This window comes from Parasteatoda tepidariorum, chromosome 2, assembly GCF_982258835.1.
Source record: "Parasteatoda tepidariorum strain Cologne lab strain chromosome 2, Ptep-v5.0, whole genome shotgun sequence".
In the NCBI taxonomy this organism is placed as follows: Eukaryota; Metazoa; Arthropoda; class Arachnida; order Araneae; family Theridiidae; genus Parasteatoda; species Parasteatoda tepidariorum.
This window is the reverse complement of record NC_141756.1, coordinates 20,074,498-20,089,165: the sequence shown is the minus strand read 5'-3', so window position 1 is coordinate 20,089,165 and position 14,668 is coordinate 20,074,498. Positions and strand designations below refer to the sequence as shown.

At 27.6% G+C, this 14,668-nt stretch overlaps 1 protein-coding gene across 3 annotated transcripts in view; it reads left to right on the top strand.

Annotated features, from left to right (window-relative positions):
* The first annotated feature begins 2,114 nt into the window (after nt 1-2,114).
* The window catches only part of LOC107444508 (dynein axonemal heavy chain 8), a 119,880-nt gene continuing 107,326 nt past the window's right edge, over nt 2,115-14,668 (top strand). For 2 of the 3 annotated variants that reach the window (XM_087156947.1, XM_087156949.1), the window contains exons 1-9: nt 2,115-2,231; nt 2,999-3,134; nt 6,780-6,860; nt 7,797-7,913; nt 8,201-8,317; nt 11,129-11,297; nt 13,024-13,174; nt 13,874-13,967; nt 14,053-14,170. In XM_087156947.1, coding sequence (XP_087013073.1) covers nt 3,099-3,134; nt 6,780-6,860; nt 7,797-7,913; nt 8,201-8,317; nt 11,129-11,297; nt 13,024-13,174; nt 13,874-13,967; nt 14,053-14,170 — 883 coding nt within the window. In that variant the 5' untranslated portion in view covers nt 2,115-2,231; nt 2,999-3,098. Of the gene's footprint in view, nt 2,232-2,998; nt 3,135-6,779; nt 6,861-7,796; nt 7,914-8,200; nt 8,318-11,128; nt 11,298-13,023; nt 13,175-13,873; nt 13,968-14,052; nt 14,171-14,668 lie in introns of those variants that run through there. The other variant, XM_087156948.1, reaches the window with a different exon arrangement.

Sequence of the window (14,668 nt, the reverse complement as noted above, 5' to 3'; positions counted from 1 at the left end):
CTGAGAAATATCGTCCCGTTAGTTTGATCAGGAGAGTGGTCCAAAGTTTGGATCTCCTAATGCTAATTTTACTTTTTGTCTTGAGAACTTTTTAACCAAATTGACAAAATCTTGCACACAATGATAAAATGTATTTATCCAAAGATAATACCATGCAAAAAATAATTTTTAGTAAATATTTATTATTTTTGATCACTTTATTTAATAATAGTTGAAAATTTTTTGAATTGACTCAGAGTTTGAATTGTTTGAACCAGTTGAGATATTTGGTTTGAACCAGCTCAGCTGAAACCATGAAAAAAAAATTATTCATAAAATTAGAGAGATCACTAAAGAAATGTCTAAGTAGCATTTATGAAGAAAAAAATTGAGATTTATATAGGGAAAGTTCTTATTTTAGTCTTATTTAACTGTACAACAATCATTTCTTTTAATTTTGGAAATCTTAGCATATGAAGGTATTCATTAACAAGTCTTTTCGAATGGGAGAAGGATCCACACGCAATTGGACTAAACAGTAGAGGAACAACCAGGTTAAACCATTTGCTTGGCATCATACTAAGGTGACAATAATAGGAATGTCAAACCTAGATTATTCAAATGAGTGTTATTGATCATTCAGTGATTATTGATTGATAAGATTATTGATTTGGTGATCATTTTGATTTAGCTTATGATATAAGAAATAATGAGTAGTTTGCCATAAATAAAAACCTGACAAACTTTTATAAATCTTTATTGTAAATAAGAGTTTAAAATTATTAAAAATTTAAATTGTTTTCTATTTTGTGTAAAATTGACTGTTTTTAAGGAAACACTTGTAACGAGTTCTAACACTGGCTAATTATGTTTTAGTGAAATTAAAAATGTTATATTTATTTTGTTTTAGATGTACATTTATTTGTTACTATTTCTTCTGCACTGGCTTTATTTTCAAAAAAAAAAAACCCTTAGAAAATAAAAAAATAATAGTAATTATTGAGCTTTCACTTACTGAGCAACTGTTGAGCAATTTAGCTAAGTTAACAGCTTAGCTAAATAAAATGTGCCATTTTGTGCCAAATTGAGGTTGTTAATATTTTATCTATAGAATATAAGACAGATGAAATATACATATACTATGGCCCAGGTAAATTAGTGCCCATTGATCTGAAGCCAGATATCTTCAAGCAGACCCTGATGATCGAGCTTTACAAAAATATTATTGAACGTTTAATACAAGGACAAAAATCTTTTAGTTAAAGCATTACGTATTTTATGGATAAGTTTTCCATCATAAACAAAAATTATTGTAAGATTTTATCTCAAATTATTAAATTCCTTTTTATGCTTGATTGTTTTAGCTGTATTTTCCGACTTTTTCAAATTATAGGTTTCAAGATCTTAAAATTTCTGCATTGGACACAACTAGTCAGTATCTAAACATGTTTAAGGCTTTTGAATTTGAAATGGACGTTATAAGCAAAGTAAGCCAAAGAAAGAACAATACTGTTAAAATAATTTGGATTGTTGCTCTACATACTGATTTAGAAAATATCCCAAAAATAAAATTATGGAAATATCACAAAATGTCAATATGAAGAAAAGCCACAGTTTTTTGAAATTAAATACATTTGCATTGTTAGAGAAAATACTCCAATATTGCTTTGTTTTGGCTTATGAAAGGGAAAAAATTGAGAAGTATTTCATCATGTTTGTCATAACAAGTCACACAGGGGCAAAGGGTTCTGTTCAAGATTCCTCCAGGACAACCTATTTTTTGATGTGAATCACCAGTTCTTTACCCTAGACACTCTAAAGTAGATGACTCGCTGATATTCTGGTAGCCTACCAAAATATCTCACTCGGTAAAAAAAACGATAGCTTGAGAATAAAGTTTTAAGAATATAGTTTGAACAATTGGCGAATACAAAAACATTACTGGGTTTTTTTCATTTTAAAACACATTCAAATCTTTTCCTCCAGATAGTACTTTTACTTAAAATAAAACTTTATTTTAAATCTAAGACAATCAAATTTAGCTTGTTTATTTTTCGTTGCTAAAAAGTTTTAAATAGCATCCTTTTATAATTTTTTTTAAAACTCAGTATATGAGCATTCATTTATTTCTTTAGATTTACAAGGAAAAGGAATTAAAAAAAGGTGAATCAATGAAGCCTCCCTTTGCTGAAAAAATACTATGGGCCAGATCTCTTTATATAAGAATAGAGAAACCTATGGATTTGTTAAAAGTAACTAATATTTATGCATTAATTTTTATATGATTTTTTTTTTTTTGTCATAGATTAAAATCACCTATTATTTTCCAAAAATAATAAAAAGGATGTTTTTAAAATCTTGATTTCTTTTTAAAGAAAATAAGAGGAGTTTCTTATATTTGTGTTTTGTAATTAGGCAAATAATAAGTCATGGTTAGTGAATGTACTTGAAGTAGGTTATGTAGTCAATTACAAGGAGGAGATGTAAATCATGGCTGCAAATAAATGGTAGTTGTAAAATTATGTTGACTTATTATCACATTTATAAGTAGTTGATTATATGTAATTGTTTAATTTTAGTCCAACTGGTTTAGTTTTTTTTTTATTTAGGAAGTATTTAATTTTTTTTTTTTTTTTTTTAAATCGGTGATATGTTGGGCCAAATATGATTTTCAAGTTGCAAGTATGATATGGTCCATTTGATTTTAAATTTTACAATTAATAATTTGATCTTTAGTCAGCTATTTCAATCTTACTTAAAATCAATTTTAATAGCAAGACAACTGTATTTGTATAAAACAATCTATTTGCATAGTCAAATTCAGATAACTAAATTCTTAGATAGGTGCTAGAAATTTTTTTAAATATTATATTAGTTTTGTTTTTCAATGTTGTTTAATGGAATGCAAACTCTTACATTAAAAATGATATTATTTAAGCATTTATAAACATTATAAATCCCCAATATAGGAAAAATGCATTTACAGTTAATATTATTTGAATAAAAATTCTTTTCATAGGATCATATGGATCTCTTATCAAAAGAAGATAGCGGGAGAATTATTCGATCTTATGAAGTGTTAGCCGAAATATTAACAGAATATATGATTCTGCATCACAATGCTTATTGCCACAAAATTAAAGATATCAGTAAAGGTAATTTATGCTAGCTTTTAAGTAATACTATATATTTTTTCGTTTATCAGACTGTGTATTTTATGTATGTAGCAAAATATGACTTGTTTCAATTATTAACTTTTTTAGAAACCCTTATGTTTGCTGTGTGATCTTATTTAATCAGTAGTTAGTTAGGTAGAAATCATTAAGATATATGCTACATATCTCAGATTGCATTCTATCTTCTTGTTGCTAAGACTGTGAGAAATCACATGTATTTATCGATAAATTCCTGAAGATAAGGGACATAAGTTTACTCCTAGTAGCAGTGGTTTTCCATAGAATATATTTCTCTGGAGACAATGCCACTTACAATATGTAAAAAAAAAATTCTATTATAAAAGATAAAAGTTTTTGAATTATTTCAATAAGTTTATCTTTGGTATTATATTTATAACTAACACGATTTATTTTAACTGAGACAGGTTACACAAAAATTAAGTTTAAGTTGCATAAATATATATAATCTCCTAATAAATTTAAAAGCAAAAGAATTCAAAATGAGTGTTATCCAAAAAGTCACGTCCAATGGTCCAAACTACATCATATGGTTGTCAAAGGTAGATAACCGTGGTAATCAACATCTTTCCATGTTTTTGGGTCGAAGTGCATTTTCCTTTACTGTTCTAAAAGCCCTTCTCAAACTTTTTCTTCAAAGGTCATCAGTTTATCCTTACATGATAATTTATTTTCCAATACTCATTGCCATTTAAAATTATTGGTCCGGCTAATATCTTAAACAGCTATAGGTATCTTTGCTTCACTGTTATAAAGTACAGTCAAACCCCGCTATAGTGAACCTTCAAGGGAGCGAAATTTCGGTTCACTATAACCGGGAGTTCACTATATCCGTTACGCAGGCAATTTCACTAATGGTTCCCAAACTCCTCCCTTTTATTACATTATATTCATATAAATGACTGAAAAATATTATGTAGTAGCAAAAAATGTGTTATTTTTCATCACTCTTCGTCTTGCGTACAAATAAAAATTAGTAATCTCTAGCTTATGAGCAATCCTCAACATCAGATATGGAAACACTTCCCAACTCTCACATAATTTTTCCTGAATTTCTGTTATTCCGCTTTTTAAGCCTGTCTAACCCTGCCATTCGAGCACATAAAAGTAGTTTCTATAGATGGTTTTAAAAATCGGTATATGTATTTTGAAGTAGAAATTTCAAAATTATTACGAAGAAAATGGGGGGAAATCAGTCGAAGACAGAAAAAAGTTCCTCACTTTTTTGGTTCACTATATCCACTGAAAATAACATACGTGTATAGCAAGGCACGGGACCGAGCATTTCGTTCACTATATCCGAGAGTTCACTGTAAGCCGTGTTCACTATAGCGGGGTTTGACTGTATTATGATTTAAATTTGTTGTGCAATACATAATAGCAGCTGTTAGCCAGATCAATTTGATTTTCAATTTCAATAGTTATATCAATCTTATTATTTACAAATCTAAATAATTATCTTCCCTGCCCCCTCAAAAACATTTATTATCAGTTGTACCAGATTTAGGTCTCTGATTGTAGCTGTCATGAGCTGATCATTATTAATACCATGGTGTTTTTTGTTGACATATTTTGGAAAACATATTGAAAGTGCTTTACTGACATTTGTAGGTTTTTAAAATCTGAATATTAGGTTAGGTGTAAGCATTGTATGAAACAATTACCAACTAAACTCATTAACAACTGGGTAGAACTCCACACCAGATCCTTTTCTTAATTACTTATTATCTTTCTACTTTAATATATTCAGAATTATAGAGAATTACATGTTAGATTTTTATTTTAATTATTTTTGTCATTTTGTGTGGAGAAGAACTGGAGATGCCACTACTTCTAATGAAAGAGACTGCTTCTGGAACTGAGTGGAAAGTTGACTTTACCAATAAATTATATTCCATGATTGATGATTCTCGATCAATGGCTGCTTTGAATTTAAATATACCGGATGAAGGAAAATTTTTAATAATGAACTATGATAAAATTATGAAAACTAAAGTCAGGTTGAAGGTATATTTTGCACTTTTATTTAATGCTTAAGTTTAAGCTGTTTTTAAATGTCTAATTTGTAACTAGCTATCAATTCAAACCTTTTAATAATTTGTCTAATAAGTAATGATTAACTCATTAATTACATGCAGATTTGTCACAATGTCAATGATTTTTGTTCTTTCTACTGAATAGTAGAACGCTCTTGAAATCAATAGTGAAGTCCAGGTTTTCTATCCAAACTCCTAATTTCTAGTACATTTTTTTGGAGTTTGTGAATAACGTGTAGAATTTTTTTTAATTGAAAAAGCCCTTTATTTATGCTTAAGCAAATCTATTTGATCTGTTTTTATATTTTAGACTGTTTTTCTTAAACTTTAATTTTTATTCTCTTATGTTTGAGCTACAATTGTTTTTAGTATAGTATAGAAAATAAAAAGACATTTCTAGCAAATTACTTTCCTTATTTTAAGGTACTTTTTTGAAGTTGTGAACAACCTCTCTTATTTTAGTAATTTGACAAACCTTTTTATTTCACGCATGAACAAACATAATTGTGCTATTTTTAAACAAGCAACGATTGTAAATTTGTTATGCATATAGATAGATTGAAGGTTATTTTACTGTTTGCTGAAATGTAAACAATGAATTGTTACATAATAGGATTTTTTATAAACTATGAAAAGTGAAAAATTATCTGAATTATGGTGGAAGACTATCAATTCAGCTCATTGACTAAGGAAATGACGTACAATTGTAAATTTAAGTAATTACAATTATGATTTTTTGTACTTTACAAACTTCTTAATTGAAGTATTTTTATGCTTAGACCTGTTAAACTCTTTTAGCAACAATACCAAACCTAACAATATTTAAAATATTTAGACAATATCTAAGCAATATCTTTTCCTAAGAATATTTAAAGTTAAATTTTTTTCTGATTTCTTCTTCTTCAACCCTTCAAATTTATTTATTTGCTAAAACTGGAAATTCTGCTAGAAATGTAGAAAATTACCTATTTTTCAGATTAAAAGTAACAATAATTAAGCTTGTAAGAGGGCACTTTTATTTGAACTGTTAAAAAGCAAGAAGTCTCATTAGAATATAAGATAGTTTGGTTAGAGTGTGAGTGGTAATTACAAGCAGCTTTAAAAGATCTGTCTGGCGTTATTCTCACAATTGAACAAAATTAGATTAAAAAATGGATATGTTATTTTACAGTTGTATTTCAAGACTTGCTCTTATATGTATATAAATCTTAGGCTTATAAGTAGAGCATTTTGAATGCCCTACTTTGTACTATCTTAAAAAGTAACAAGTTTAAGCCCCTTTAATTAATAACCAATGTATAAAAAAATATTTTTATATACTTCATAGAACAATTACACCTCCAAATGTTCAGAAATGTTATTAAATGTATTACTTTGAAAATATGAAACGCTTTGTTTATAAAATAAAAATAAATTTTGCTTACTTTTTTCTTTGAAGTTTGTTAAATTATTTACTACGGACTAATTACAATATGTAAATAATAAATTATAAATTAAAAAATAATAGATTTCAGGAGTAAGTATAAAAAAAGTAAAATAAAATCCACTTTATTTTGCCTTATTTTTTTAGGAACTCATAAGAAATTTTGATGAAATGAAGAAAAAAATTCCAGATGTTTTCAGGCCTCTTATAAACTATAATATTAAACAGGTATTATGGATTGTTTTCTATTAGATCTTTTTACAAGAACAATTTGAGAGTGACATATAATTTTATTATCCAGCTCTAAAAAATTTAGAAAATCATTGTATTAGCTGAGATTTACTACCCCTTTTTAAAAAAGATTTTTTTTTTTAAGCTATAAACCATTTTCAATTGTTTTGTCATCAAAAAGTCTTCCATGAAAGCAAATTTCTCTCAATACTTCATCCAATAGTTCCCTTGTTTACTGGATTGGGTTCAAAATAGCAAGTTTATGGAGTTCAATATTGGTAGTCATAAATCGGGTTGGCTGTTCAACGACGGCTATAAAATAAAAATACATATAAATTATTGAAAGGTTTGTGTAAAGCATCACTTTATTCTAATTATCTTGCATTGAGCCTAATAAAGTAATGCTGAAGTTTTAGTTTTTAATTCTCTATCTCTTTTTCAAAACCTTTTGCTAAAAGTGGAGCAGATTGCATTCTTCTTTAAATTAGGAGGCTAACGATATAAAACTAAGTACAGGCGGCATCAGTAAGTTAAAATCTGTAATAAGACCATAGGATTACTTCTTTTGATTCACCTTTACAACTAAAACAACAACTTTAACAAACAACTTTAAACACTTTAAACAAACTTTAACAACTTTAAACAAACTTTACAACTTAAAAAACTCATCGTTATTGTTCTGTTATTGCTTACAATATCATTTGGGCTATGTTTGTAAATCTGTTGAAAACATAAAAACTGAAGATGACACTTAAAACATTGCAGCTCTTTTACTTTTTTTATATCATGATATTAGTTTCCTTAAATCATTTTACTGTTTAGGAACTATTAAAATTTATAAATGTCACCTGGAATTGTTCATTATACTTTTAACAAATTGTTTCTTCATTTCAAAATTATTCAATAAGATGTTTTTTTATTTTATTATTTTAGGTTGAATCTGTGATGAAACCGGGTACAATATATCTTCAGTGGTTGTCAGCAAATACTGATGAATACATCATGAACATAAGGAAATGCATCCAAACACTCGAATATGTCATGTTCCGAGTATTAAATTCTTTAAATTTTTACTAACCTCAGCATGTAAAATTAGTAAAAATATATTTTACAGTCTCATCTAATTTTTTTTTTTTTTTTTTTTTGTGATAAGCCGTTTTTCAAACAGAAGAAAAGATGAAAAATAATACTAATCTTCTTTAGACGTTACATAACATTTTTACAGCTGCATGATGTGGTTGACCTGTTAATTCTGAGAGGAACTATTGTAAATTAATTTAATATTTGTAGAAATTATTGTAAATCTTTTTTTAATGTTTCCTCACCTGTTTTTGTAGCCAACTGATGCATTATCTCACCGAATTCGGTTGCGCCTCCAAGACGTTACAGAGATTTCCATTTTTCATTGTCCCTCTTCTCCTTGCCATCCTGAAGAATTCCTACCCTATATGGAGGTAAATATAAATCTCTTTATTCATTCGAAGAATATTTCCCTTGACAATAACCTAACTCATTATGGAGAGTTTACACAGCTAATTAATAACATTAAAATGGAATGTTTTTTTTATTAGCTGAAACATTTAAGATGTAATTTTTATTTTTATATTTACATTTAAAATATTTAATATAGATATTAAGATATTTTTTTATGCTTATTCAATTTCGATTTATTGATTGGACATTATTTGTGAATCTTTGTTAGATGTTTATTGTTGGTAATGTTGATTACTACTGATAAAATTGTTGAAAATAAAAATAATGTGTTACTCTTCAGTCATGGAATCGGAATTCTGAGTATTGGAATCCAAATTTTCAGTAATGAAATTCCAATGATGGCTATCAAATTCTAAGCAATTATAGTCTATGACTCTTAGAAACAGAATTTAAATTTTTAATGTTAGAATCTGAAATTGATCTATGAAAACTCATTAACGAGTCTAAACATATCTTATTTAAGGATAAGGCTTGAATAAATCAGGAATAATAATCGGACAGATTAGCTGTTTTCTTGCTACAGGGTCTTTGTATAATCATGTAAACTAATTCTGTAAACCAGTGAAAACATTTTTTCACCAATGTGAGTGAATTTATTTTTGATTCAAAAGCTACTTTGTTAAAAATTTATGATATTTTTAGCAATTGAAAGGAATATCTCTTAAAGCAAGTTTTGCTTGTGCAGTGAAAAATTTGGTTCCTGAGAGTCCGGGGGAATGAGGGAACAATATATGTTCGGAGGGTATTACATAAGGACTGCCCTTAATATATATTTTCAGAATTCTTGTTAACAACTTTGTAAAAAAAGCTATATATTTGAACTTAAGCAAATTAATATTTAATTGGAACAAAGCAAAAAAAATTAAACTATGACCAATCACTATTGAGATCGGTAAAAGCATAGGGAAGAATAAAATAATTTTTTAAGAAAAAACAGTTTATTTTAATATAAAGTTTAAAAGCTGATCTTATGTAATATTCTTATGTACAGATAAACTAATTTTTGATGATTCTTTTTTCATTTCTTAGAGAGAAATGAAAAAAAGAATTTTTTTTAAAAAATTAATTTTTAGTGGATTAATTTATTTTTAGTGGACTGTATATGAAGAATGTTTTTTATGTAATACAATGTGTGTATAAATATCTAGATACAGTGATCTGTAAATCCTGGTTGTAACAGCACCTCTCTTAGCTCCTTCTATATTGACTTGACAACTTTTTGTGGCTAGCCTTCTTCTACCATTCTGCTCTCTCCCTCGCCAGGGTTTACCAGTTTTTCATTTTAAATTCTTCAAAATCTTCATTAATACAGTCAACCCATAATAGTCTAGGCCTGCCTCTTTGTGTTGTTATTGGTTTGAAATTAAAGACTCTGGATGTTAAGGAGAATAGCTCCATTCGGCAGATGTATCCAGCAAATTTGATGTGTTTATTTCCATACAATGGACAATATCTGCCGTTCTACACAGCCAGTACCACTTATATCTTTGCTTCCTTATACTATAAAATATCTCTCTAATCTGACTGAATCACCCACACTCTTTGACCAGATTTGCAAGTGGCCATCTTAAATGCCTTACATTTGAGGGAGGTAGAGAGATATTCCCTACTTGCAAAAAATGCTGTGTTCAAGCATCTTCGCCAGAATATATTCCGGTTTGCCTTGGACTTTCTAAGGTGAAGCTTATCTCGGATCCCCTTTTCGTTGCGGATTTTCTTGCTGTCAGCGACCTTCTGGAGCTTATCTGACATGTGTCTGGTTAAGAGGATAAGCAACAGCAGCATAAAATATCTCGTCATTAAATTACATGGACGTCAATAAGTTACATTAATTTACAAATTGTTTTTTTACCCATTCATTCATTTATTTATTAAATTTTATAAGTTCGGTAATCTGAGTTTTTAAAAGTTCAAGGTAGACCTGGTCCCCTTTACTTCGAATTATAGAGACTCTACTGCAGATGTTTGTTGTGTCACTCATTAAAAACTTGATTTCTAAAAATTTTTTAAAATTTTGTGCATGATTGTGACCTGTGTAATTGTTTAAAAATATAAATATTTAAAGTTCAGTCATACATGCTAACCTTGCATATTTTCTATATATTAGCAGCAGGAGAAAAAAGTTTTTTTTTAAAAAAAAATTGCTGGTTGTTTACTAGTGAGACTATGTTTTCTTGAGGGAAAACATTTTAAAACCATATTTATTAAGAACAAAGTGTAATTAAAAACAAATCGATTGAGTTTTTGATGAAATTCCTATTAGGAACCTATTATGAAAATTTATGAAAATGCTATTTTTGTTAACATTAAGCAGCAGTTTACTGACCCATTCACTTAGTACAATGTATCATTTCATTCAGATAAATTTGTTTTTCTTCCATTGTTTTAGGTTTAAATAAAAGAAATAATAGTTCGTAGAAAAATATTTTCGAAATAATATTTTAAAATACACTAGCTGAGGTTCTTGCTATTCTGAGGATAAGTTTTGCCAGTCTATGTGATGTCAATAACTAACTAGTACTTCATTTTTAAATAAAAGAAAATATTAATTTAATTCATATCAAGATATTTTATACTCCCATTAATAATTAAGTATTAAAAATAAGAATATATGTTTTTCTTTATTTTCTTAAAATTATGTTGGTTGCAATAACTATCTAAGAATTTGAACTATATTCTATGATAATTTATAATTTGAGACATGTAACTTACTTAATACTCTAATTCATAATAAAACCATATATTAACGTAATTCATGCATAAATTATTAGGAAACCAGCAAGAAATATGTCAAAATACTATATCATGAATATCAGAAATTTGATAAAATTGTTGAAGAAGTGGTAAAGCACCTCTCTGATGAAGCGAAAATTGCCCATGAAGAGTCATTGAATATTGATTTGTTAGGTGGCTCTGGTATGTCAACTCATGAAGAAAAAAGTAATATTTTAATATTTAACTTCATATGTTGCTTACAGATAGGATGTTCTAAAACAAACACTATAACTATATGACAATTATGATTTTCTGTTGGTTTAACATTTTTATAGTTAGATGTGCGATCTTTTCCAGTTGTGTACTTTTGGGATGTGTAAAAATATTTTTGTTACAATTTCAAAATTCTGTAGAGTTTGAATTATGTGAATGTTGCTTGTTTGTTTAAATGACGTAAATTGGCGTGATATGCAGCATCTTTAACTAAAGGTTCATAAAGCTTATCTGTATTAATAATATGCACAGTGATTTGAAATCATTAACCTTTCTCAATGATAGTTAATATTCAAACTATTGAAGTCATGTGATTAATTGAATGTAATTTTCGTTATAATTCCTACGAGTACAGCGAAAACTATTTAAAATATCTTGTAGTAGAGGCTGATTTTCGCTTAGAGTTAAATCTTCTAATTTAACATAATCTTCCAATTCTTCCTCAGTGAATTATGAAAGAGCATTATTATCCTGTTCTTCGTGTAGAGCAGTAAATAATTCCGACCTTAAATTATCAGGCATATTTTTGACCTTAAAAGTTTTTTCTAGGGATTGGAAAAATTTAAATTTTCAGCTTTGGTGGGAACAGGTAATGTTAATGTTTTCACACTATGTATTAAACTTTCTAAATCTTGGTGCACAATTGGATCTAGTCATGCATTAAGCTGAGCTGACTCTAAATTTAGACTCAGATTGTTTGAGTTATAATTCTTTTTCTAGTAATTTTTAATTTCTCTAATTCTAACTCTAGTTTTTGTTTTGATTCTTACTTCTCTGCCAGTATCCTTTCATTAGTAATATAGTCTAGCATTTCTAATACAAACTTAGCATCATTTTTATATGCATCAGAATTTTCTATCAGAAATTTCTAATATTAAAGTTTTATCACAGTTGCACTTTCCGAAGATCAAATTAGTTCAGTAGCAAGTTTTAAAAAATCTTCCTTTTTTGCTTTACATTTTTAAAATAAAATGTCCTATCTTATTTGCAGAGAGTTATCCAATATCGTTAATCCAATATTATTCACATTTAGTTTCTATCCAGATGATTGTTGGCTGCCCTTCACAGCAAAACCGCAGTGAAATTCAAAATAATTCACTTAAAAAAAAAACATTCCCTTGATTGTTAAAAATATTTTTCTCTATATCTACTGCTCCTACATGAGAATAGAATTGAAATCAATTGTCACTGTTCATATTTGATCCGTATTCCCTTCACGGGATTACAAAGTTCGGATTAATCAATATCCCGGCTGATCCCCCGTAATTTGTTGTGATTTATAGGGCGAGGGAGGAAGAAATGATAATAATTAACTTAACAATTAAGCTCAACAAATTTAATAAAGAAAAAAAAATATAACAGTGAACATCAATAGCAGAAAACTGCCTACACTCAGGGTTGCAGGGCAAAGAATGAATTAAAATAGTTTTAAAGAAATAATAAGTAAATGAAATATATATTTCGGGACTTTTCCCTTCCAGACTCTTAGGCGCCGTTCAATGAGGAGGTATGTGGTTGTTCAAGGATGATGGTCAATCACAACTTCTTCCTAATATGTGTTTTATATGTGTTTACTAATAATATTGCATAACGTTAATAGTCCCTACTTTATTTGCAGCTGAATTTTATGATATAGATTTTCATTCTATAACATTTATAAACCTTATTTTACTTTCAGCTAAATCTAATGAAATAGATTTAGAGTGTCAAGCTATAAATATGGAAAGTTTTAAACTTATGGAATATTTTGATGTGCTTTTGGCTAAAGCATTTGGAAAATGTCTAAATCAGTCACTAGACCACCTTGCTTCCGTATTTCGATATTCTGGGTAAAAAGATGTTTTTTTCTTTTGTTTGTGAACAACACAATTTTGTGTGAATAAAAATTAAATAAAAATATTTTTTTGGGATTTCCTAGCCATGATTTTTGAAAAAAAAAAAAAAAAACATGTTCAAAATTTTTCTTATATTATGATGTTGATGTATAAAAATGATGTCTTCTGATGATATGATATGATTCTGATGATATTATGATGTTGATGTATAAAAATGATGTTGATGTCTTCTTTTTTCTCATATTATGATGTTGATGTATAAAAATTTATAAAAAATGTCCTGAATTTTTACTTTGCTCTTTAGTTTTACATTTTTAAAAGTTCTAATAGATTATAAAATTTTAAAAAAATATTTAATAAATATTTCATATATATATATTTTTTAAAAGCGTTAATTTGTTATTCATCACATACTTATGTAGTTGTGCTATTTTTATTTTATAAGCACAGCAATAAATACTGTCTGATAAGTTTTAAAACTATGAAAATCAATAAAAAATTAAACTCTCCTATTAAAATACTTTTCTATTTTTTAAATCAATGATTTATTTTGTAAAAAAAAATCAGTTTATTTAATTTAGGACTTAAATCTAGCTGATTTATGAATTATGATTTATTAAGAAATCTAGCAAATATCTCCCATCATAATTCAGTTAACTGTGATGTACTTAAAATTTTTTCTCTTTATTTTAGAAAATTTGATCTAGTTATAAAAGAAAAAGAAGACAGTGAAATTGATGTTAGTGTTTTGTTCTTCTCAAATTTAGTTATTCAAGATGAAGAAGTCGTAAGCTATATTTTACTTATTTACTTACTCTGCCAATATTTAGTTCTTCAAGAATAAAAAGAAAATTCTTTTTACCTTGTTTTAGACAATGGATCCAAGTATGAATATAATCCAAGAAGCTCTCAGTAATGGCCTTGCAACAATTCTTAAAATTGTAGAAACTGTTGCCGATGAAAGAGAAAAAAACATCTCACTTCATACTGGTAATTTTTTTCCAAAATAAAGATACACTGTATAATCTTAATTATTTAGTTCATCTTATTTATTTAAGAGGACAACGCTGTATTGTATGTATGTATTTTAATAGTGGTGTCAAAAGTCTCTTATCCTAAGCACAACTGAGAACCAACATAATATATCCTCAATTAATTTCCATTAGTTTTTTAATGTAGTTTCTGCAACTACAATTTATTTATGCTGTCCTTGTGAAATGTTATTATTAAATATTGGGATCTCAAAACAGTTCTTTTTATATGAGAGTCATTCAAATTTATAATGCTGAGTATAATGATTTCCCCTATACAAAGATTGTGAGAAACATTTAAAAATAAAGATTATAGATTTCCAGTTAATCTTAGTAATAAAAAAAACCAATTGAAAAACTAACTTTTTGGGTAAATTAATGAAACTTCAAAAGTAATGTTCATTTTATTTATATAGATAACCTAATTTTGATATTACGAGTTGAAAACGAGACTCTG